The sequence below is a fragment of the Nannobrachium achirus genome (genome assembly GCF_963921795.1).
Source record: "Nannobrachium achirus genome assembly, chromosome: 24".
Taxonomy (NCBI): domain Eukaryota; kingdom Metazoa; phylum Chordata; class Actinopteri; order Myctophiformes; family Myctophidae; genus Nannobrachium; species Nannobrachium achirus.
In genome coordinates, this window is record NC_137831.1 from 22,200,997 (window position 1) to 22,227,182 (window position 26,186).

General features: G+C 44.5%; 1 protein-coding gene across 1 annotated transcript in view; it reads right to left on the reverse strand.

Annotated features, from left to right (window-relative positions):
* LOC308280042 (receptor tyrosine-protein kinase erbB-4-like) overlaps positions 1-26,186 on the reverse strand; it is a 789,750-nt gene that overhangs the window by 326,860 nt on the left and 436,704 nt on the right. Inside the window, 2 exon segments of the mRNA XM_080720298.1 lie at positions 15,752-15,884; positions 25,034-25,239. Coding sequence (XP_080576424.1) covers positions 15,752-15,884; positions 25,034-25,239 — 339 coding nt within the window.

The window sequence follows — 26,186 nt, forward strand, 5'->3', positions numbered from 1 at the left end:
AAAAACTCCCATATCTGCTGGGTGAAGTAAAACAATGTGCATTACAAGGAAGATTCTCAAAGAGAACACCAGCACTCACGGACCGTGAGTGCTGGTGTTCTCTTTGAGAATCTTCCTTGTTTTCCCGACCGTGCACCCGGTAAGAAGTTTACTACTGTTGAGACGCCTTGGAGTCGTGCGCGCACCTCTGCTTCAAAACAATGTGCAAACACATCAGCAAGATTCGTGAGCTGCTGTGATAGAAGGATATCAAATGGAACCCAACCTCCTTAAAACCATTGTATATATCCCTGCTCTGACCTGCATGTAACCTTGATGCATGGAAACTGTTACATTCTTTTCACCTGTACATACTTTTTCCGATTGTATTATATTGTATTGTATTGTGTACACTTTTGCTTGTGTATATAAAGCCAATAAAGCCCTTTGAATTGAATTGAATTGAATTGAATTGAGAGAGAGAGAGAGAGAGAGAGAGAGAGAGAGAGAGAGAGAGAGAGAGAGAGAGAGAGAGAGAGAGACGGACAGAGAGACAGAGAGAGAGAGGAGGGGGGTGAGATGAGAATAGACCAAGAAGCTGGCTAGTTGGATACAAACATAGTACTGTAGATCAGTGCCTCAGTGGTTCAACCAATGTGGGACCCCCAAAATAATCATCTTTTAACTGGGGACCCCCCAACCTGATGAGCACTAAGAGTTTAGTCATTGCATTTTGTATAACACGGTTCTATTGTGAAAATAGCAGATCTACATGCTCACAACGACAATGTGGATCAGCTATTTTCACAATTTCTGCCTGACAATTTGGCCAATGTTTAATTTGTCACTTTAGAGGTATTAAAAAGTCCTTAAATTGTAACACACACACAAAACACATTAAGCTAATCATCTGAGGACCCCCCAAAATAATTTGGGGACCCCCCCCTGGGGGTCCCGACTCCCGACCCACAGGTTGAGAACCACTGCGAGATAGATAGATAGATAGATAGATAGATAGATAGATAGATAGATAGATAGATAGATAGATAGATAGATAGATATTAACACATTTGGTATTTTGGTTTTAAATATTGCAACACAGGAAAATGAGAGAGAAAAAGAGCGCGTGAGAGAAAGAGAACGCAATAATATTACAATAAGCCTGCATTATGTATAATAGATTCAAGAGTAGAGTCACACTGAAATATTGATTAGTAGCCTACAGAAACAACATTTTGTAGTGTGGCGCGGGAACGCGCCAAGCCGAGAAGAGCTGGCTTCTCAGTTCTTCCTCAAACCTCTCTGGGGCCACGTTCCCCCAAACCTCCATCCCTCTCCCCCCGTAAACTGGCACAAAGGGCTGTTAACGGGGGGGGGGGGGGGGGGGGGGGGGGGGGCGTATACGCAGCGGTGTCGCACCAAATTCTGGGCCCTGGGTGCAAGGATTCACTGAGTTGTTTTGTGCTTTAACTATTGAAAAAAAAAATGATTTTTTTTTGAAAAAGTCTTTGATATTTTTATGTCAGTGGTGCTCAAACCTTTTCATATCAAGGACCCCCAAAATGATATGCATTTGGCCACGGACCCGCATCTCAAAATATTTAGTTCCAGGGACCACCAAGAAGCAAAATTTTAGTTACAAATGTTTGCTTAAAAAATACACATATTCAAAGATTTGCCCACATTTTCACGACTTTTCAAAAATAGCAGATCTACAAGCTCGCTGCGTGGCACTTGGTGCCGCGCTGTGAGCTTGTAGATCTGCTATTTTTCAATAGTTAAAGCATAAAATAATTAAGGCCCCTCCACCTTGGGCCCTATAGTAACTCTGTCCTACTTCTCCCCCCTTGTGACGCCCCTGCGTATACGTAGCGCGTCGCTCACTCCCTGAAACTATTTGATCAAGTTAGGGGCTTAGCACGGTCAATACGCTGACAGAGAGACAACCATGAATAATGAACAGCTTTTTAAATCACCGGCAAACACCAGGGACGACCCTGTCAAGAGGACTTGTGGGAGTGGAGACGAGGGGGATGGGGGGGCCACAGGGGGGGTCCCCAGATGATTAGGCTTAACGTGCAACATTGTTTTCTCACTCAACAGAAAAACAAACCTACATACAGTACTAGTAAGACGCCCTAAGGGCGAGAAGCAACCTCGCGGCATAAAAGGAACAAGGATGGAATTAATTTGCTAGTGTGAATCGCAATCACACTGGTTATCATGAGACTGACACAATATGTCCATATATGGGCATTCCAATATATGGGCTTAATATATATATTTTTTTACTTTACATTTTTATCCCACGATTTTGCCCCGGTGTCAATTATCGAATGTAATCCTGGACGCTGCTCTCCCTCTGCCAACCTGGGGAGACAACGGACTGACCTCATGCTTCCTTCTATGCATGAGGAGTCCAAGTTGCTTCTTTTCACTTGACAGGGGGGAGTTTCCCCCGTTGGACGTAGTGCATGGAAGGAACACATTATTCCAACCAGTTCGTTTCCCCTCCATCAGGCGCCCCGGTTGGCCAGGGGGAGGCAGTATAGAGACCAGGATTACTGCATGTTTTTTGTGAGGGTACCTACCCTAGGAGACACGGGGAGAACATGCAAACTCCACACAGAAAGGCCATTTTGTCAACCCCACCTAGGGTATGTCTTACCATTTGAATCTTCCCCATTCAATGGGGAAAATGTATTTACTAATAAATGAATGGCTATTTATGAAGCGTGACATGAGGCGTGACTAACTGACATGAGGCAGAGCTTTTGATATTAACTGCTCCCTGCTGTCACAATAGAAACTGTAGCTATTCTCACACAAAAAGGGTGATTTCTCAGTCATGTTTAGTGGATTTGGGGGGTGAACTATTCCTTTAAACGTGAAAAGTAGTCATTATGAATGGCCTATTTTTATTTATTTAATTTTCAAAATGGGTCAAAACTGAGCGCAGGAGACCATCTTGAAAAAAAATAACTTTTCATATAGGTTTTAATATAACTCTTAACTACCTGCCCTGGCTCTGGGTGTGTGTGTGTGTGTGTGTGCGTGTGTGTGTGTGTGTGTGTGCGTGCGTGTGTGTGCGTGCTGATTTAGTGTGTAATATAATGCCTGCCGGCCCACTGTTTCTTCCATAGACGGGGAGGTAAACAACGGAGGCTGGATATTGCGGTTTTAGGCAGTAGATTTAGTGAGAAGCCGCCCAGCACCACAGGCCACTGAAGCATCAAGAACCTCTGTGTGGGCTTGTACTGTATGTTTACTTGCCCCTGCCTTGCCATGATATTGATAGTCCACAGCGAAGACCGAATAGGGGAGTGACATGCAGTAAAGGTCCAGTCTGGCTCGGGAATCGAACCCGGGACCCGCTGTCAGGCATCAGAGCCTATTAGTCCATGGGCCATGAGAGATGTCGGTATCCGAAAGGTGGCAAAGATTACCATGCATTTTTGAAAAGCTCTATATCTGTAGATTATATTTTGGTATGATAACCCTTTCTGACACACAGCTAAATTGGTGTTATCAGCCGCTAGAGTTGGTGTCCCATTAACTTATATAGTGGTACGTGCCTAAATCACTTGGCTGTCGCCGTTCCTTTGTTTCGTGTGTGCGTGTGTGTGTGTGTGTGTGTGTGTGTGTGTGTGTGTTGTGTGCGTGTGTGCGTGCGTGCGTGCATGCGTGCGTGCGTGCATGTATGTGTGTGTGTGTGTGTGTGTGTGTGTGTGTGTGTGTGTGTGTGTGTGTGTGTGTGTGCCTGTGTGTGTGTCCCATCGACAGATCCTTGTGTTGTTTGTGTCCGCATCAGCACCTCATCCTCCGCCTTTGAAGTGCACGTCTCCGGCGGTCGGTCGTCAATAACAACCGCCGCCCATCAAAAACACTTTTCACATCAGAGGGATCGATTTGCGGGCGCGCGCGCACACACACACACACACACACACACACACACACACACGCTCACAAAAACAAACACGCCCTGTTACACACTTTCTCTCACAATGAAAGAAACTGTGGGCGGTTAACCGTAGCGTGCCTATTCTGGGATGCTACGAACGTTGGGAGAAAATAGCAGATCTACAAGCTCACAAGGTCCAAGGGATTTGGTGTTAAGGGGCGATCCAAGTACAGAGCCCAGAGGGACCCCAGTCATCTCAGCATTAACCCATTTAGAATGGGTACACATTATTGTGTATTATTATTTGTTGTATTAGCTTGTAGATCTGCTATTTTTGAAAACTCGTGAAAATTCAAATTTTGACCCGATTCTATAAGTGTCTTTTGAATCCTTCTAAGATTTTTTGAAAAACCCTATGTTTCTATGTCAGCAATCTGGCCAGCCATCATCAAAGAAAAGGTCCTCACTTCTTGAGAGACTACTATGTCAGTGGTTCTCAAACCTTTTCATGTGAAGGACCCCCAAAATTATATTTATTTGGCCACGGACACCCATCTCAAAATATTTAGTTCCAGGGACCATCCAGAAACAAACTTTCGCTTTGATAATACATAATTCAAAGATTTGCACACATTTTCACGACTTTTTCAAAAATAGCAGATCTACAAGCTCGCAGCGCGGCACTCGGTGCATCGCTGTGAGCTGTTAAAGGAGTAGTTCAAAGGAGTAGTTCACCCCCAAAAAGTTTTTTTTTTTCTATCGACCCGCCCTATGGACACTTGAATTCATGGATATTCTTTTGTTGTTGTAGCATTCTTAAGACAATAATTTGATTATGGTAAATTTACCCCCATTGATTCCGGATGGGAACCCAAATGCATTTGGGTCCCCATCCGGAATCAACGTGGGTACATTTATTATAATCAGATTATTGTCTTAGGAATGCGACATAACCCCCAAAATATATTATTGAAGTCCCCATGGGGTGAGTAATCAATAGAAAAAAAAGGCATTTGGGGGGTGAACTACTCCTTTAAGTGGTTAAGAGAGCTACTGTAGATCAAGGGTTCTCAAACTTTTTCATGCCAAGGACCCCCATTTTAAAAGGTAATATTTATTTTCTTCATCATCTTTTTTTTTTCTCGAAAATAGCAGATCTACAAGCTCACAACGCGTTGTGAACTTGACATTTTCAAATAGCCAAAGCATACAATAGGGTTAACCTGGTTAAACTGATTTTGATACTATATCAGCAAATTAAGCTGGGGACCTCTCGGAACCCCCTCGAGATCCCCTGGGGGTCCCCGGACCCCACTTTGAGAACCACAGAGTTAGACTGCATGTGTACGTGCATGCAAGCGCGGTGGTGCCGCCAGGGTGCATTCCAGAACGCTTTCCTTTGGAGTATTTTTTCCTTTTCCCTTTTTCTCCATGTAATCTCGAACTGAAAAATGTGCCATCTTATCGTTTAGAGTGATTTTCATGCCCTTTGATGTGTAATGAATCTCGAAAGAAAAGCCCTCGAAACTTTGCGTCAGTAAAAGTTGTAAAAAGCTGGGGAGGGAAAAAAAATGTTTTTGGTTCTCAGTTTCCAACTGTGTCACATTAACTCTCAAACACCTGGAACGCGCCCGAGTCGCGTTAGATTTGAACCACTTTAACCATTATTTTATGCTTTAACTATTGAAAAATAGCAGATATACAAGCTCACAGCGCGGCACCGAGTGCCGCGCTGCGAGCTTGTAGATCTGCTATTTTTGAAAACTCGTGAAAACGTGTGCAAGTCTATGAATATCTTTGACCCGATCTTTGACCCGACTTCCAAATCCTTCCGCTAAATCAGTGGTTCTCAAACTTTTTCATGTCAAGGACCCCCAAAATTACAGGTATTTAGCCACGGACCCCCATCTCAAAATATGTTGTTCCAGGGACCCCCCAGAAGCAAATATTTGAGTTACAAATGTTCGCTTTTAAGTAGATATATTCAAAGACTTGCAAAAAAAAATCATGATTTTTCAAAAATAGCAGATCTACAAGCTCGCAGCGCGGCACTCGGTGCCGCGCTGTGAGCTTGTATATCTGCTATTTTTCAATGGTTAAAGCAGTCAATAATCCTAGGCCTAAATGGGTTAAAAGGGTATCGCAGATGAAAATGGAATCAAAGGAACAACAACGCCCCAAAATATAGGATATATCTGTTATTGACAGGGACGTGCAGATAATGTCAGAGAGGCAGGGGCTGACATTTATAAAAGGGCATTTTGGTGAAAATATTGAAAATAGCAAGCTCTGAGCTTGGAGGTCGGCTATTTTCGGTACTTGATACCACACTGAACTAAGCATAATCAAGTGAATACTGTAGATACTGGCGTAACAGCCCTTTCTACACAGGGAGGGCAATTCTTTCAACATAAGATGTTGCATTCAAGTTCAGGAGAGTTTGGACAAGGCAATTCTCTTGAATGCTGCCTTCGGGTATGGCGTGGAAAGGGGGTGTTTTCATTTCTTTCACCACAGTGAAAACTGCATTCATGGTCTGGAGAGGGCACTTTTTACAGGCGGATAAAAGGGCAGGGGCTCAAGCCCCCTTTGATGTCTATGAGTGCACCTGCCTGGTTATTGACCATAACTGTTCCCAGAGGGGGATCTCAGACCTATTGTATATTCATCCTAAAATACCTCAGGGTGCCCTTTTATAAATAACATTTCAGATCGATGGAGAAGGACACCACAGTATCAACCCCACAGAAAACCAGTGGCGGAAAGTAACTAAGTACATGTACAAGTACTAGTTCTTAAGTACATTTTTGAGGTATTTGCACTTTACTTGAGTATTTCCAATTTCCAATACTTTTACTTCTACTACACTACATCCCAGATCCAAATATTGTACTTTTACTCCACTACATGTATTTGAAAACGTACCGTTACTGTTTACTCTGTAGATTTTAAGTATTACAAAACATACATTAACCATTTCAACCCATTACATTTTGAATTCCAGACTTTTACTAATGTAGTACTTTTTCCATGCACCACGGCAGAAAACGTTGTAGTTTCTATCCTTTCAAAGCCCCACCTCTTCTCCTTTAGCTTGCTTGTTCCAAAAATAAATTAGATTTGTCTTCGGGGAGGAGTGCTGTCCTAGGGAATCCTTTTGAGGAAGGCGTATAGGAGGGGTGTTGGAGAAATGTCCCTTTTGTTGCAAAATGAGAAATATATTATATATATTGTGCCGCTGTCAGGTGGAAACCATGTATGTCCAAAACCGTTGTCTTCAGAACCGCGCGTTCCACTGGAACCAATGTAGTTTGTCACTTTCGGGCAGAAAACTCTTATCTCCAAGTTTCAAATTTGCATGTTTTTTTTTTCTTTTTCGTAGAGCAAAGTCCTGCTTCATTGCACAAGAACTAACAGTTTTTGTGCAAGAACTGCAAGAACTAGCCCAAATCGAGTGAAAATAGCAGATCTACAAGCACAAAATCTATCTAAAAGGAAAAAGTGAAATCTCCGGCATTCTTGAACCACATGACCGGCGCTGTTTCTGCCCCCGCATTGTCAGAACTCTTTATACAAGGCTCTGAGCCGTTCTGTCTGTGACTTTAGCTATCTCCATACATGGAGTTCCGTTCCGTGCTCATACGGACATAGGGAGGGACTTGCACACAAAGCCAGACAAAATCACAACAAGTTAAAATACGGAGGAGATAAGAGGTTTCTGCCCGCCAGCGAGGATGTCGTTGTTGTCGGGTGGAAACCTTGTATGTCCAAAACCGTTCGTTTCGTCTTTATCATTTTAAAAATGATTTAAAATTGTGAAAATAGACGATCTACAAGCACACAGCACCTCGTTGTGTTGCTATTTTCACTAGTTTTGTGCGACAGTCTTGTATGGTGAAGCAGGGCTTTACTTTACGATAAAACATAGGAATGCGAAACTTGGAGATATGAGGTTCCTGCCCGACTGTGACGATATAATATATACTGTATATACGGAGGAGAGCTGGGTTTAGAGACAAAGACCTTGGACCGCGGCGGTCTCCGGGGTCATTTCCATTCCGTGCACAGACGGTTCATCCTGATTGGCTCCCTCCACGGCCGGGCCGCGTGTGTGCCTGCGCGCCCGCCGCTCCTCCGGGGTTGGACTGATGGGGGATTAAGGCCTGTTTTAGCAGGGAATTTAAGCAGGGGCCGCGTGCCGTTCAAGCCCTCCCACCCGCGCTTTAAAATCTTTGGCCAACCCACAAGAGCAACTTTTTAATTAAACACTTTCAAACGCACGCCTAATCTCCCCCCCCCCCTCTTTCTCTTCTGAATTCCTTTTCTTTTATTCAACAGACAGTGGGCGAACTGGAGGGAATTAGCTCCGTCCCTCATTAAAGAATGGAGACGTACAATAAGGGCGCGCTCGGGTGATCCGAAAGGTTTAAAAACCATTAACCTGGAAACATACATAATGAGGCGCTCGGCGGGGATCGTCACAATGCCGCACAATGGCTGGAGGTCAGAGGCAAATGCCACGGTCTGGCTGCACGCCACGCCGCCACAACCTCACATACACAGGCCAACCTTTTCATCCCAACGGGGGAGACAATGGCAGGGAGACACGGTGACCACGGCCGGCATTTAAAAATAAATACTTTTAAAAGGGAAACCCTTCCTGATGTATTCCCTATGCTGGTATAACAGGCAGCTGCGAGTCTGTGTGGCGCAAAGTAGGGCATTAACGACTTGTTACTCGACTCAGTAAAAAGTTGAGTTGAAATCGACTTTATTGTTTCATGATGTCATCACATTGACCGGGGGGAGTGCGTGAACGAGGGTCAAAACCATAGAGTTATAATAAGAATAGAGAGGACACCAGATATCCCCGCCCGTCCGCTTGCATTGAGTTGCTCACCCAGCGCATGAGGCGTTTTCACCCCTCCTTCCGCATAGTAAAACCGTGACGTAGTGGGGCCACTGTGACGCATTTTTCGTCATAGTTTGTGTTCATAATACAAAGAAGCCTAAGCGCGTTCATGTGGTTAGTAGACCCAACTGCAGTACCTCAAAACAGCCACCATGTCCATTTGGTTTCAGGGCGCCCCCCAGGGTTCTGGGGGCTTGGTCAAAACCCAAAACCCTGTCCTTAATTCCATTGAAAAAACACAGTTGGAAAAGGAGAGAATCATTCTGTCTTGACAAAAAGCAATTGCTGTACATGCACACATATGGAGCAAAAATAATGATGAAAAAAAATGTTTTTAGATAGTTTTAATGTTTATTTCCGACTTTCGACTTTCCCTGGTGGGAGTCGACTTGTGTTCTTAAGACTTGTCGACTTTTTGGTTAATGCCCTGGCAAAGTATAGCTACTGTAAGTATTATTTACTCGAGTGCTGCACTTGCCGTACAATTCCCGGGGTGAATTCTGGACTTTTACTTATAACAGAGTGCATCAACGTTGCAGTATTGATACTTCATACTTAAGCAAAGAATGTGATTATAGCGAGGCAGATAAAGTGCATATTACAGGTGAATCGTTCACTTGCGGATACAAGCACCAAAATTGGCACACATACTCCTTAGGCATTGCTCTTTTCAGAAAACCATCTGGCCAAAAAAAAAATCAAGATGGCGGCCAATTTTCATGATGGCCGCCATTGAATACATTCAGTAATCTTGCATTCCGCAATAAAATCCCATAGACTTGTCCTATTTGAATAATTTTGGTGTCAAATCATATATTTATCACTATGTAGAATCCAAATTTGGACCCATGGACTTACTCATTGGCTTCCTTGTACCATATATCAGTCCCGGAATCTTAATATTCTGCTAATAGTGTGGTGCGATGCGTCCAAAAAACAGCTCCCGTAGGATTTTTGTGCTAAAATTGATCTTTTTGCAGATCCTGGTTCTATAGAGTCCAAACTATGAGAAAATGATGGGTGTCAACTTTTCCGGATCCCCACCCCCTTTCTGGGGGTCATCTAGTTTGGGACCTGCCAGAACAGTACGCCAGCCAGTTAATGTCCAATTTTCTTAATATTAGGGTTGTTTTGTAGGTTTTAAAACATTCTGAGTTCATTTATTACACTTTTGAAGCAGCCAGAATAAGCTTTCTGACTTTTGGTTGGGGTCTTTCCTCACCTGGGACCCCCCAGATGGACCCCTGAGCCTTTCTCAGTACTCGCTCTGCTCCTGCTCCAGAACAATGTCATATTAGATCATAATTGAAGCATAAACTTTTTTTCTGAAAACAAAAAAAAAGTAGTAACAAATTCCAGGGGTCTTCCACAGGGGCTTCGGGACCCCTGGGGGTCCTCGGAGTTACTACCTAGTGTGATAAGAAGTGTACTTCTAAGGATTTCTTTGCTAAAATGTATTTTTTTACTGCTTTGGCTTTTATAGGGACCAAACTGTCAGAAAATGATGGGTGTCAGATTTTCCTGACCCCAGCCCCCTTTCTGGGGGGTCATCTATTTTAGGACCTCGCAGAACAGTATGTCAGCCAGTTAATGTCCAATTTTCATAATATTAGAGTTGTTTTGAAGGTTTTAAAACATTCTAAGTTCATATATTGCACTTTTGAAGCAGCCAGAATAACCTTTATGACTTTTGGTGGGGGTCTCTCCTCACCTGGGACCCCCGGAATGACCCCTGAGCCTATCTCAGTACAGTCCTTGCTCTGCTCCTGCTCCAGAACAGTGTCAAATTAGATCATAATTGAAGCATAAAAGCTTTTGTACCTGTACCTGGGCTCTGTAGCTAATACCAGGGGTCTTCCACAGGGTCCGGGACCCCCAGGTGTCCTCAGCGTTACTACAGGGGGCCATCCAAACGGCTGTTTCAGTTGGTGGCCCTATTCTTGCAAGAATAATATTAGAAACTGTTAGTTTTATGTATCCTGGGTTTATGTAGTGTACTTGATGGTTTATTAGTATTCTCAGTATTATTTACTAGTTAGATGCCTCAGGGTGCCAATTCTTTGCCATCTGGCCAGTGATGTATCGGACCTGTTACCCATATATGAAGACCCCCTGGTACCCATATATGGAGATCCATGTACTGTATATGGAGATATGCTGTGAGAGCCCAAACATGCTTACCCAGTTATTTGTTATGTGAAAGTACTATGATGTCCATGACAACTGACAACATACCCTTTTATGCCCATACATGGAGATCCCTGTCTGTAGAACCAGTCACACAGATATGGGCTGTCTTGGCCATCTGTCTTGGCCATATATGGATTCTGTTAGTGTGGTATGTGGCCAATGTGGCCTCCATATATGGGCATTCCCATATGAAGTCCTGTTAGATATGGGCTTAATATTGAAGACATCAGGGAACTCCATATATGGACCTTGTCATACATCTTGAATCTATGACCTCAGCATCAAAGGCTGGATTGGGGTATGTCCCTGTGACAAACTATTATCATGTCCACTAGGGGTACTTAATGTACATCAAGCAGCCTCACAGAAACAGAACATAGACTCCTGCCCTATGAGCCTCAGGGCTGGGCAGTGGGTTGCCTTTGGCCAAAGACAGAACTTAAAGTGGATTCTGTTCATGACCTGTGTTGCACTCTTGCAGAAAAGAGCAAAGGGATGCTCTTCTTCCATGCCTTCACTGGCTGCGATGTTTCAGCATTCCGCGGAAAGGGGAAGAAGTCTGCGTGGCAAACCTGGAATGTTTGTGATGAGGCTTCCGGTGTCTTCAGCAAACTCAGCCATTACCCGTAACCCACCTGTAGTGGATGATGAAGACCTGAAAACCTTGGAGAAGTTTGTGGTCATGATGTACGACCGATCCAGCACAGCTGAAGGTGTCAATGATGCGAGGTTGCACTTGTTTGCTCGGAAGCAGAGGCCATACGAAGCCATTCCTCCAACGCAAGCAGCACTGAAGCAACATGTGAAGCGCGCTTCCTATCAAGCGGCCTGCATCTGGAGTCAGTCAACAGTATGTCAACCAGAAGTGCAGACTCCTGACAACTGGGGCTGGACCAAGAAAGGAGATCTGTGGCAGATTGATTGGACTGAGCTCCCACCCATTGCAGAGAGTTGCCAGCAGCTGACCAAGTGTGGATGCAAGTTGGAATGCTGCAGTCGATGCAAATGCTACCGCTTTGGTCTGACCTGCACGGCACTGTGCAGCTGCAGGTGCGAGGTTTAGAAGCGTTGTAGTCTAGGCCTACTATACTAATGTACTATACTGCCTAGGCCCTAGATAACAAAAAAAAAAGAAAAGACAAAAAAAAACTACCTCCTGCCTCGACGGGATCATCACCTTATCGTGGGGAGGCAGTTTGCGTGTCTCCATGACCCCCAGAGCTATGTCGGCAGGAGTCTTGTACTCCTGTACTCCTGGCAGGGTTACCCAAGTCGAAAAGGTCGAAGAATAGAGACTAGACAAAGAGTGATCCCACGGCGCTATTATATCTACCATGCATTTTAGCCGCGTCAGCCGCTGTGCATTGAAATCCGCTCTGTTGAGTTACTACATTACTACATTACCCCCCCCCCTCACACACACACACACACACACACATACACACTATAAACCTCTAACAATACTAAGATATACACTACCACCCATTTTACCCGAGTCAGACATAACACAAACCTCTAATTTAGCAGAATATTAGGATTCCGGGACTGATATATGGTACAAGGAAGCCAGTGAGTAAGTCCATGGGTCCAAATTTGGATTCTACATAGTGAAAAATTTATGATTTGACACCAAGATCATTCAAATAGGACAGGTCTATGGTATTTTATTGCGTAATGCAAGATTACTGTATATTCAATGGCGGCCATCTTGAAAAATGGCCGCCATCTTGAAATTTGATTTGGCCAGATGGTTTTATGAAAAGAGCAATCCCTAAGGAGTATGTGTGCCAATTTTGGTGCTTGTATCCGCAAGTGAACGATTATTTCTGTTATCTGCCCGGCTATTAGTTTTTCCACCACTGTGCACATATGGCAGCGGTGTTAGAGCAGCCTCGTGCCAGCCACGTGCTACGCTTTCCCCGCGCTCGTCGTCTTCAAAGGCCTCCGCTGCGCGATCACTCTCCTCCCCCCACCCCACCCCACCACCCCCAGCAAACTTCAAAGCCCCCCCCCCCCCCCTCCACCCCGCTATCCCCAGAACCAACCAACGCTGGGGGAAAGGAGGACCAGGGGCGTCACAAGGGGGGAGTAGGACTGGGTTACTAGGGCCCAAGGTAGGAGGGGCCCTAATTATTTTATACTTTAGCTATTGAAAAATTGTAAATATTTAGCTATTGTAAATATGCTATTTTTTTTTTAAGTCGTGAAAATGTGTGCAAATCTTTGAATATATGTATTTTTTTAAGCAAACATTTGTAACTAAAATTTTGCTTCTGGCGGGTGCCTGGAACTAAATATTTTGAGTTGGGGGTCTGTGGCCAAATACATGTCATTTTGGGAGTCCTTGACATGAAAAGGTCTGAGCAACACTGACATAGAAACGTAGGTTTTTCAACTTAAAAGGATTTGAAATATTCAAAGACTTGCACAAAATTGTTCACGACTTTTCAAAAATAGCAGATCTACAAGCTCGCAGCGCGGCACCCGTGAGCTTGTATACCTGCTATGTTTCAATAGTTAAAGCACAAAATATGAAGAACATTCATGGGGGGCCCGCCCCGCAGTGAATCCTTGTACCCAGGGCCCCAGAATTTGGCACGACACCCCTGAGGAGGACCACGGCAAACGAGTCAACATGACCGAGAGTTGCTGCTCACTCTTGAACAAACCCACATTCTCTCTCTCTCATACTTCTCCCTCAGGGGGGAAAGAAAAAACACACACACAAAATAATAAAACAGCGCAAGACCTGAGGAAGATGTATTTATCTCCCAGCAAATGCCACAGGAGCGACGGCGATGCCGTAGCCAGCGCATCGACATTGTCAGTCACCGAGCGTTCGTTTCGAAGAGTATACCACGGGGGAGGCAAACGGAACCAGGGACTACAAAGGCATACTACTCTACACCCGCCTCAAGTGAATGGTGGGCTTTTCATGTACAGTATAGCTCTCCCTTGGCATGAGGCAACCACCTGAATGCAATTATGGACACCTTCAGAAAAAGGAAACCTCTGTGTTTTGCGCCGTGTAGTGTCCTGTGATGAATGTAAACAGAACCAGCTCAGTGGCCTTGTGGTTAGAGCGTGGCCTCATGGTTCGCCTCCCCCCAGCCAGGGGTGTCTCACCAAATTCTAGGCCCTGGGTACAAGGATTCACTGCGGGCCCCCCATGAATGTTCTTCATGGGAGGGTTTAGACTGGGAATGCATTATTTATCACGTATTATTTTGTGCTTTAACTATTGAAAAATAGCAGATATACAAGCTCACAAGTGACAGCGTGGCACCGAGTGCTGCGCTGTGAGCTTCACATGACACACAATTAGAATACTGAGGGATTGAAAGGGTCTCTCTTCCTCTCTCTCCAGACTCATTTCCCATTGGAAATGCATAGGGTGCTTAAAGTTAAATATTTCAAAAGCTACAAAAGATTTCACGTGGGTGTTTTTATTTATATCGCACTTGTTGGTGGTGACGTCACCAAGGTTGCTCCCTTATTGGCTAAAGGCCCTGCCTTTGTACTGTCGGACAGTTTTGAGGAGAGAAAATGTACTATATAAGATAATACTAAGATTTGGGGGAACAAGTGCCGTTATTTTATTACTCAGACAACAATGTTTGTTTGGTGATATAACCTTTACTGATGCCATTTTGAAGATCTTTGCGCGAAGGATTCTTGACAGTAAACAACTGTGATTTCTCCTCATTATGTGTTGTGCTAGCACCATAGGGGGGGTCCTTCGGGGGGCCCCAGATGGTCCCCAGATAAATGAGGGGTGGTTTAATTGAACTATAATTCAATTCACTGGAAATGTTTATAATGCAAATCATATACGAGTGAATATTCTAAACATGTTCCAACATCACCACTATGCATCTGTTTCTCATATACAATTATGATCATTTAATTGAAACAAACTTGTCCATTCACATCAGGATCCCTGTGACAGAATCATTTAAAAATGGCGTTTCGTAGCCTAATGAAACTCAATTTGGAAAAAGTTTGAAAACCCCTGCTGCTTGTTCTAGGACATTATCTATGTTAAAGCGGAACTTTTCTTTAATGAATAAAATGTAATTTTGTCCAATCTGTATAGTAGAGTATGTTAACACACAATATAACGTATACAAAGATCATGTCTCGGTCAAAAACTAGTCGGTTTTTCACAGAACATTTCATTCGTCGTCCATAGCATAACTCTCAACTGATGGTTCACGTCATAAGAGCTTGTACTCTTATCATTAACATGTTTTAACATTGTTGTTGTCACTGTCTTGTGGCCCCAACATCCGGCTTTGTCCAAAGTTTGTTGTACGCCCAGGGTCACCAGGGCTGGATTAACCATTGGGCCGGTGGGGCCATTGCCAGGGGCCCTTGGCTCTCAGGGGTTCTTGGGGGAACTGGGCCGTGTGGTCATTGACAATTTACTAAAATGAAATGTATACGTTAATTACAAATCAAATGTGTGGGCCCCTCCTCTGTTGTCTACAAGTGCTTTCTTGGCCCACTGATGATCATCATGGCTTAAAATCCGAGCTGGGTAGTGTGAGTCGGGAGGGAGGGAGGTTTATGGTGGAGGGTGGGGAAGGCCCTACAAAATTATCGGCCAGGGGCCCTCGCGGGGGATAATCCGTCCCTGAGGGTCAAATTTTAACAACTGTGTGCGACTGCCTACTCTAGTTAAGTACCCCTGATTTATAGTGAGAATGTTGTATGGTATAGTAGCTGTGACATAACAATGTGTCACAATGTGAAATGGACAGGCTCACCCGTCAAAGATGTTGCAGGACTCGACGCAGGTACGACCCCTGCTGAAGTATCGACAGGAGAGGCACTGGTCCGGCCCTGGACCCCAGCACCCGGCGTCGGAACACATCTGGTCACACACCATGCTCTGTTGCACTGCGGAGATAAATGCACAATAAAAGGTATGATTATGGCCCTAACATAGTAGCCTGGTTAATAAACCAGACTGCACAACACCACCCCCTGTTGGTACTACCAACAGGGGGTGGTGTTGTGTAGTCTGGCCCTTCACATTAAATAAGCTTTTTCCACCAGCCCTCAGAGAGGGCGAGCCAATCAGGGCTGTAGGCTTGGGGCACGTGGTGGGTGGTGGCCTGGTTCAAAACCATTCAGCCAATCAGGGGAGTCTGTGTGTATTCAAACACATTCCCCCCTCCACTCTTATTACAGACATCAAACAGATTGTAGTCTTTGATGCTTTCAGTGACTAACGAGCTATTGACACTTGTATGGCTCAATCAATTACAGCAGCTCACAAGCCCTTTGAAGTTCAGAGGGAGCAATTAAGAGCAAGTCAACTTAACATTTTTTTAAACCACCCCCTGCCCGCCCCCCCCAGAAGTGGAATGTCTGCCCGAAATCTCAGACTCTCTTCCCAAAACGAAGTGTGTGATAGAGTCTGACGCTTGCAGTCAGGCTACTAACATAGTACAGTCTGCGGTGTCGTTTTCTAGCTATCACCTAGGCCAGGGTTCCCCAATAGGTGGCCCGCGGGCCATTTGCGGCCCTCGGGGGACTGCTGTCTGGCCCCCACCAACCCCAGTAATAATGGTGGTATAAGAGCAGCAACAACACTAGTATATCGTCGTTGTCGGGGGGAAACCTCGTATCTCCAAATTTGTATGTTCTTTCCCAAAGTAAAGCCCTGCTTCATCATACAAGGCCGTCGCACAAAAGTAGTGAAAACAGCCGATCTACAAGCACGCGAGGCGTTGTGCGTTGTGTTTTCACTAGTTTAAATCATTATTAAAATGATAAATGCAAAACATACAAGATTTTCACCCGACAACGACGATATCTGAACTGTCGCTGGAGTAGCGGGAACACCACCGTCGCCCCCTGCAATGTTGTGGCCCTCGGCTTGGTACCCTAGACATAATTCGGCCCTTGGGGAAAACTAATTGGGGAACCCTGACCTAGGCTTTGTTATACATTTTTAGGTGATAGCTAGAAAACTACATCACGGTGAGGTGATAGCTCTTCACCTTAGACTCTGATAGAGGCATTACGATACGCCCCATGCCAGTGGAGTCCTTGTGCACAAAACGTTTTTTTTTTTTTTTTTTTTTTTTTAGACAGGGGTCCGTGGCAGCCAAATACATATCAACTTTTGGGTCCTTGGAACAAAATCGTTTGAGAACAACTGAACGATAATGTTAAGCCTCCAGTGTGATAATTCAACATTTCCCATCTGGCAACACTGTCCAAAGCACATGTTTTTTTTTCTGACAGATGCACGCTTGCTTGAATCACGCTAAACATTTTTAATTGATTTACACTAACAGTAAGCCTAAAACCTCCCTGATAAATACAGTAAAATCAACCTAAACCCTAATCTCCCATTTTAATTGACTGTAATCCTAATAGTAATCCCAACCTTAAACCCTGGCCTATAATAGTAAGCCTAGTAAAGAGAACAGCAGAATGCTTCTTCTTTTACTCATTTCTCTACCCTTCAGGGACAGAGGCAAACACGCATGCACGCGCGCACGCGTGCACGGGCGCACGCGCGCACATGCACACGCGCACACGCATAATAGTTGTGAGGACCTCAAAATATTAACCCTAACTCAGAAAAAAGACAATATACAAGCTCACAACAATGTGTTGCAGCGTGACTCAGCTAAATCTTTATTTTTACCCGTAAGACAACCATTTCTCTTATGAGGACGAGGAACATTTTTCCTCATAATGTCTGTTTCTCACACTGTATAGTACAACACACACACGCACACGCACACACACACACACACACACACACACACAAATGCACGCACATGCAGACACACACAGCCATTATGAGTATAATAGCCAGTGCATAAAAGAGAGCACAATGTCTAACAACACAGGCTGAGAAAATGGAAATGATGTGATAACAAGGTGTTGTGAACAAGCGCTTTCACACGTTGTAAGTTGGTGTGAATGAGGGCGACGTATTATGTGTGTGCGCGTGCGTACAGTACGCACTTGAGTGCGTGCGTGTGCGTGTGTGTGCATGTGTCTGTATCTGCGTGAGTGTGTGTGTGCAGTGGTGTAAGGCAACTTTAAAGTACATTTACTGTGCTTGAATACAAATTTGAGGTATTTGTACTTTACTTGAGTATTTCCAGTTTCCAATACCGTTGAGCTTGTAGAGCTGCTATATTTTCAAACATTTTAGTACTTTTACATTTGGTACTCATTCCCAGCCAATAGGAAGTCCCAATCAGCCAGATCATCTTTCATCATCTTTTATCACATTCTGTTAACACCTGTGCAGAGGGATTAATTCAATAGGTACAGATATTAGGTTAACAGAATGTGATGGAATATGATGAAAGATGCTCTGGCTGGCTGGGACTACCTAGAAAATAAGAATTGGCTGGGAATGAGTGAAGTATATTTTGATAGCAATACTTTTGTATTTTTTACTCAAGTAACATTTTGAACATAAGCCACATGTGCATGTGCACGTGCATCCACTGCATGCGTGTGTGTGTGTGCGTGCGTGCGTACGAGTGTGTGTGTGTGCGCGCGCGCACATGCGTGCGCACGCGCGTGTCGGGGTATACATCAGCATTCCCAGTGTCTCATCACTGCGGGGGGCCTCTATTTTCCCATGCAGACGATAGCGTGACGATCGATGCTTTCCCCCCCCACCTCGTACATCCCCCCTCGGACCCTCGCCGGCCTGACCCGCTGAGTGACACCCCAGGAGTGGCTCCCCCCGTACGGTCGATTGCGGGTGGGCGGGCGTAGGGGGGAGTGGGGAGGAGGGGAGTATATCCTAATGAACAGGCATGTGTAAAGGGCTGGCATCGATCGGTCCCCGACACACCGCCCGAACCCCAACGCACTCATTAACCGAGCTAATGATATCAACCACAGCCCCGGCAACGCAGAGGAAAAACTACAGCCAGTACGCAGACGTCTCTTTTGCTGTCTTGTTATCTCCGTCTCTCTCTCTCTCTCTCTGCCTCTCTATCTTCCCCTGCCTCTCTCTGCCTCTCTCTCTCTCTCTGTCTGTCTCTCTCTCTCTCTCTCTCCCTCCTCGAGCCCGATTCGTACTTAGTTGCATGAAACAGTGGTTCTCAACCTGTGGGTCGGGACCCCCAAATTATTTTGGGGGGTCCCCAGATGATTAGCCTAATGTGCAATGTTGTTTTCTCACTCAACAGTAAACAAACCAACATAACATTTTTTACTTACTTTTTAACTCATACAGTGCCATCCGGCCACAAGGGGTGCTAGAGTGCCAGAAATTTATCCATAGACCTTCTTTAAAGCTTTCGTCGACCCTCTCCCAACTGGCTTGTGTTTTCACTCCGGTCAATCCTATGGGTGTCGAGAGGAGGAAGCTAGCTGACACGTAGCCAAAATGCTAACCCATTTAGAAGCCCGATCTAAAGCTATTTCAGCCGCAAAAAACTTTCTCTTTGGGTCTGGGGACACAATCCGGAGAAAATCCAGTCTAAAGATGTGATTTATTATTGGAGTGGGCGGCGCGATTCGGCCGTTAGCGCGAATACGGCCTGTGGATGGCCGAGTCTAAGTCCCGGCCAAGGATGGACGTCTAGACCGGGGCTTCGTTGAGGCCTCCGATAAAATAATTCATTTTATTAAATATCCCGGACATGTTCGGGATAGGCACCCTGGAATACGTCGCGCCGCCTACAATGAACATTTGGTGAACATTGGGGGGGGTCTAAACTTTATTTTAAACCATTTTCAATGGAATAAATCGTCGGAGCATCTAGCGTCTCTCGTTGGTGAGCGCTGGGCGAGCCGGGACCACCCAGGTTGCTCCAAGCAGCTCGGGGTAAGTAAAATAGCAAATGAAAAAATTTTTTGATCCCGAATATCCCGAACATGTTCGGGATAGGCACTAAAAGGGTTAATACCTCTAAGATGACAAATGAAACATTGGCCAAATTGTCAAATATTAGAGGCAGAAATTGTGAAAATAGCGAGGCGTTGTGAGCACGAGGCGTTGTGAGCATGTGGATCTGCTATTTTGACAATAGAATCGTGTTACACAAAATGTAATGCCTCAACTCTTAGCGTTTGTCAGGATGGGGGGTCGCCAGTTAAAATAAGATTATTTTGGGGGTCGCGACCTGAAAAGGTTGAGAACCACTGGCATAAAATAGGCTTCTCTCTCTCCCTCTCCCTCAGCGCTAGTCATACTTAAAGGAGCTATAGTCAACTTTTTCTTGAAAAACGGATGCTAAAATAAAAATAATGTTTAGATTTTTTTTATAAAAAAATCAAATTTCAAAAAATGACCACAAAAAGCCTAAAATAATGATCATTTTGGCCGTTGTCAGGCTGAATTTGTTTACATCCCTCTTCTATTCTTTTATATGGATTAAAAGAATAGAAGGGGGATGTAAACAAAGTCAGCCTGACAACGACTAAAATGTAAAAGTCGACTATAGCTCCTTTAATTGCACAACGGTGTCGCATGCATAAATTAGGCTTCTCTCTCTCCCTCTGTCTCTCGCTCTCTCTCTCTCAGGGGAGACCGCCATTGGTCAGTGGTTGCCGGTGTAGCCAGCTGAGCCGTGCGAAGGCTATCCATCATTCCATCAGCAGCCCCGTGGCCTATTACTGCTGCTGAGGAGACCCTGCCAAGCCCAGTCCCCCTCCACAAAAGAACGGCAAAGAAAGAAAGAAAGAAAGAAAGAAAGAAAGAAAAGCCCAACACAGCACAGGATGGGTAATTTCCACACCATCCCCCAAAAACGTTTGATAAGCACTTTGTTAGCGGGGAGCAGAGTAAGGACTTCTGTGGCTACGAGGCGTGGGGTACCAATGATACAGTCGTCTTGGAACTCTGTGTGTGTGTGTGCGTGTGCGTGTGCGTGTGCGTGTGCGTGTGCGTGTGCGTGTGCGTGTGTGTGTGTGTGAGGGAGAGAGTGAGAGACGTGCGCGTGTAATTGGGTGTGTATGCGAGGCAGGCAGAGGCCGGTACACAAAAGGGCATTCTGCAGTTTGGAGAGAATTGGAGTTCTATAATGTGAGAGAAAATAAGAGAATCAAGAGTGCTAATAGGTGTTTGATTACTCCGAGTATGTGTAAAGGTAAGGTGTGCCGGCATGTGTATGTGTGTGTGTGTGTGTGTGTGTGTGTGTGTGTGTGTGTGTGTGTGTGTGTGTGCGCGCGCACGTAGTGCAAAGGCCAACATACACAGATGTGGAATATATTGGATTTACAAATGGGACAGAAAATAAGAGATTCGGCGTGTTAAATAGGTGTTTGACTCTCCCTTCCAGGGGCGTCACAGGGGGGAGGGGGGGGGAGTTATTAGGGCCCAAGGTGAACATTTATATATCACATATAATTTTGGGGGTCCTTCACATGAAACAGTTTGAGCACCACTGACATAGAAACTTAGGTTTCTCGAAAAACCTTAGAAGGATTTGAAATATTCAAAGACTTGCACAAATTTTCACAAATCTTTCAAAAATAGCAGATCTACAAGCTCGCAGCGCCGCACCGTGAGCTTGTATATCTGCTATTGTTCAATAGTTAAAGCACAAAATAATGCATAATAATGCATGGGGGGCCCACAGTGAATCCTTGTACCCAGGGCCCAAAATTTGGTGCGGCACCCTTGCTCCCTCCCATCGGTGTGAGTGTGTGCGCGTGTGTCTGTGTTTGTTTTGCAAAAGATGATGACAGGAAAGGAATCGGTCAGGTCACGATAATTGAGGTGAGTGCTCGGGGGGAGAGAGAGGATGTGAATTGCAGTTCCGGTGATCACGTGTCTTGTGTTTGTGTGTTTACTTGGCATGTTGATCTGTGTGCAAATTAGTCTTATTTCACGCGTAGCATGACAGTGTCATATTGCAGGGTATAATTAGGCTGCTATCACCGCTGTCGTTAACAATCTACCTTCAAGTAGCTGACACCTAGGGGTGTTACTTACTAACGACACAGTAATTGCATATATTACGCATCGATTTTGAATTCCAACGATGCAGCTACATCAATAAGTAAACAGCAACATTCTATCATGTGATTGAAGTCGACTCGACTCAGTAAAAAGTGGAGTTGAAGTCGACTTTATCGTTTGATGACATCATCACATCACACACGACCCCACAATTATTTTGGGGGGGTCCCCAGATGATTAAAGGAGCTATAGTCAACTTTTTCATTGTGGGGCCGACAGTTTGTTTACATCCTAGTCTATAGACTAGAATGTAAACAAAGTGTCGGTCTGACAATGGCCAAAATGATTATTTTGTCATTATTTTAGACTTTTTGTGGTAATTTTTTAATAGAAACACGTATATGAAGCTTATTTTTTTATAAAATATTTTGAAACATTATTTTTGGAGCGGTGAAAGCGCTCCCAATGAACAGGTATATCCGTGGGTATGTGGCTGGCTGGCTGGCTGGCTGGGTGGCTGGCTGGCCCTGTCCGTAGCCTGGGCAATACCTTGAGTGGCCACACACAACACACTAGTTAAAGGAGGGGCGCTGTTTTGTGCAGGCCAGGCACACTCACCACTCACTCACAGGCACAGTTTACACTCACTCACTCACTCACATAGGGTACAGCTGCTCAAATTCACCGCTCCACTTCGAACCGAGGTTTGATTTTTATTTTAGCATCCGTTTTCAATAAAAAGTTGACTATAGCTCCTTTAACTTAATGTGAAACATTGTTTTCTCACTCAACTGTAAACAAACCAACATACAGTTTAAGTGTATAGAGGGTAGCTGCACATTTCTAAAGTGCCAATTTAACTCATTGAATGCCATTTCAAGATGGCCCCCAAGTACCAGACTGCCACTATCCTAGATTTCTAGTGCACGGATCAATTTTTAGTGCACGGATCGTGCACGCCCATGCACCATATATGCATCATATGTGTAGTACTTTTTAACAGCTTTCAAACAAAAAAATCCGCTTGGAAATCCGTTCAGGCATTCATGAGTTACAAGCCTTCAAAGTCAGACAAAACAGCCATTTTTGACATTTTGAAAGATGTGTTTGTTTGTTATGGGGCTACACATGCAATTTCACAATTGCGATCATGCCTAATACATTTGAGGCATTTTTAGATTTTTTTTTATAAAATTTATTTATTTATTTATTTATTTTCAAAATGGCTTCCAACTCGGGAAACTCGGGCTCTGGCAGCCTGGGACTACTGTAATAACTCGGGAAACTCGGGCCTTGGCAGTCAATGAGTTAAGGACTTTTTAATACCTCTAAAATGGCAAATTAAACATTGTCTTAATTGTCAAAATGAGGCAGAAATTGTGAAAATAGCCGATCTACATGCTCGCGAGGCGTTGTGAGCATGTAGATCTGCTATTTTCACAATAGAAAGTATTATTTTATTTCTTTCAACTTCGACTTTCGACTTTCTCTGGTGGGAGTCGACTTGTGTAATGAAGTCGACTGAGTCAACCTGTCGACTTTTTCGTTAATGCCCTAAATCATAACCATCTGAGCAGCCACCAGCGGGGCGAAGCTGAAACAGAATTTCCCCCGCAGGACCAACCATGTCCCCTCTAGTGCCAATGCATCCTGTTCTACCACTTATAGCACCAGAGAGGTTGCTGATCAGCACTGAACTCTAAGAACTCCATTTATCCTGCATTGTAAAGACTGGACTCATCCATCCATGACCACTCTAAAGTGTAGAAGCGGGGATTAAAGCAAAAACCAATCTCACAAAGTTATTTTTTTTTCTTTTCTGGGATTTGTGAAACAGTGTGAAAGGAGTCCGCAATGTTTCCTAAACAATCAGCCCAATACATTTACTGTAGCATTATGATGCATTATTGCTGAGGCATTTCTTATTCTACAGCAGTGGTCCTCAACCTTTTCAGGCCGCGACCCCCAAAATAGTCATATTCTAACTGGGGACCCCCCATTCTGACGAGTACTAACAGTTGAGGCATTACATTGTGTATAACACGGTTCTATTGTGAAAATAGCAGATCTACATGCTCACAACGCCTCGCGTTGCGAGGCGTTGTGAGCATATAGATCGGCATAATTTCTGTCTCTAATATTTGTCAATTTGGCCAATGTTTAATTTGTCATTTTAGAGGTATTAAAAAGTCCTTAAATTGTCACTTTAGAAATGTGCAGACACCCTCTATACACTTACATTTTATGTTGGTTTGTTTACTGTTGAGTGAGAACAATGTTGCACATTAAGTTAATCATCTGGGAACCCCCCAAAATAATTTGGGGACCCCCCTGGGGGTCCCGACCCACAGGTTGAGAACCACTGTTCTACAGTAGTAGCAGTCCCAGCTGATCTACATACAACCAACCAACAGACTTCCTTTGATTTGATGAAATATCTGAGTTTTTATGGAAGATGCATCTTAACATGCATTCTATTGCTAGTTTGACCCGTTCTAATAAATAAATGAAATCAGACTGAGAACTTGAATCCATGTACAAGCCATTAAAGTACGACTATACAGTACAGCCCTTTACAGCGCACCTCATTCACTCATAGAATCGCCCCCTCGATCCAACCCCCCCTGTAGTTGTGGTCATTTCGTGAAAATCAGTCTAAAAGCACCAACTTTTGCACAGATGTAGCCCAGGACATGCTCTAGCGGCCAAATCAAGTTGGGCTCCCAACGACAACGAGGAAAATACCCAGAAAAAAATCTTCTTTAAGTAGGATGTGAGGGCTCTAACTAGGGGTTTGTCATGATTCTGAGTCCATTTGTTTGGATTCAATGGATTCAGAATCATGACAAACCCCTAGTTAGACCCCTCACATCCTACCTAAAGAAGATTTTTTTTCTGCGTATCTTCCTCCTGTATAGAAAGTCGATGGAAGCCCAACTTGATTTGGCCGCTGTGGCGACCCCGAAGGTCGCCGACTCGGGCGCCCTAGCTAAATCATTAGAGCATGCACTGGGCTACATCTGTGCAAAATGTGGTGCTTTTAGACTGATTAGCACGAAATGATAATTTTCTCCCCTTAAGGCCCCCCGACTACAGTGCGTGTACGACGTGCAACACAAACACAAAGGTTCGACTACTCGGCACTCACTGCATTCCTTGGGGTCGCGGTTGTTGCGGATGAGGACCTTCTGGGTGGAGGTGCGGAACAGCGAGGTCCAGTTGACGGTGTTGTAGAAGCACAGGCGGCTGTTGTTGAAGATGTAGACGCTGCCCGCGCTGATCTCGTCCAGGGACTGGAACTGCAGCGAGGAGATCCAGCGCTGCTTCAGGATCAGCAGGGAGATGCCACTGGCACTAGGCGGGGTCGAGAGGGACACAGAGATAGAATTAGGGTGGCAATGTTTTCAGAAACCCAAACCAAGACTCTCAAAGCAGCACTATGTAACTTTCCTCTTCTACCCCGGATTTGAACATGGTTTCCTGCAGACAGTTTTACCATTGAGCTAATAGCCAATAGCCTGCTTGCTCAGGGGATAAATTGAATCTGGACCTTCAGGTCAAAGTCTGTGTCAGATATCTGTGTCTAGGTGAATCATGACCTTGGACACGATCTAAATGTCTCAATAGAAGAGCAGGGAGACCCAATTGTATAAGCTATTTTGTATTAACACGATGACTGCCAGGGGCCGCAAGTGGCCGCTAGAGTGCCAGCCATTCCTCCATAAGGCTTCATAGTAACATCCGGTTAACCACGAAGAAGTGGCTTTACCCAGGGGGCAAACCAGCCTTTTTTTAGGAAACCTGCATTTGCCCCGACATACAAAGTTGTCCACCAGAAATATTATCTATGACCCAGTAGGATCACAACCTATATGGACAACCCGGACAATTTGTACAACAAAGTCCAATATGGCCGCCTTTAGTTTTAATGGGGGGTGAATAGGGCAAAATTTTAAACTGAGGGATATTTCCACGAAACTTCACAGGTTGATCAATGGTATACATATGAAAATGTTTTGTATTGCAAGTTTCCATGAAATCCAATATGGCCGCCACAATATGGCCGCCATAATGTAAGGACCCAGAAAATAGGTTTTGCCTCTAACTTCTGAACCAGATGAGCTAGAAACGCAAACTTGGTGTCTATTTCATGGTGTCTGACCATGGGAGACTCAATGGAATAGCTAATTCTATTATTGGGTGTGTCTGGACCTTTATTGTGCATATTTGCAAGATGGTGGACTCCCAAAATAGAGCTTTAACATCATTTCTACCATGACTTTTGCAAATACAAGCAATAT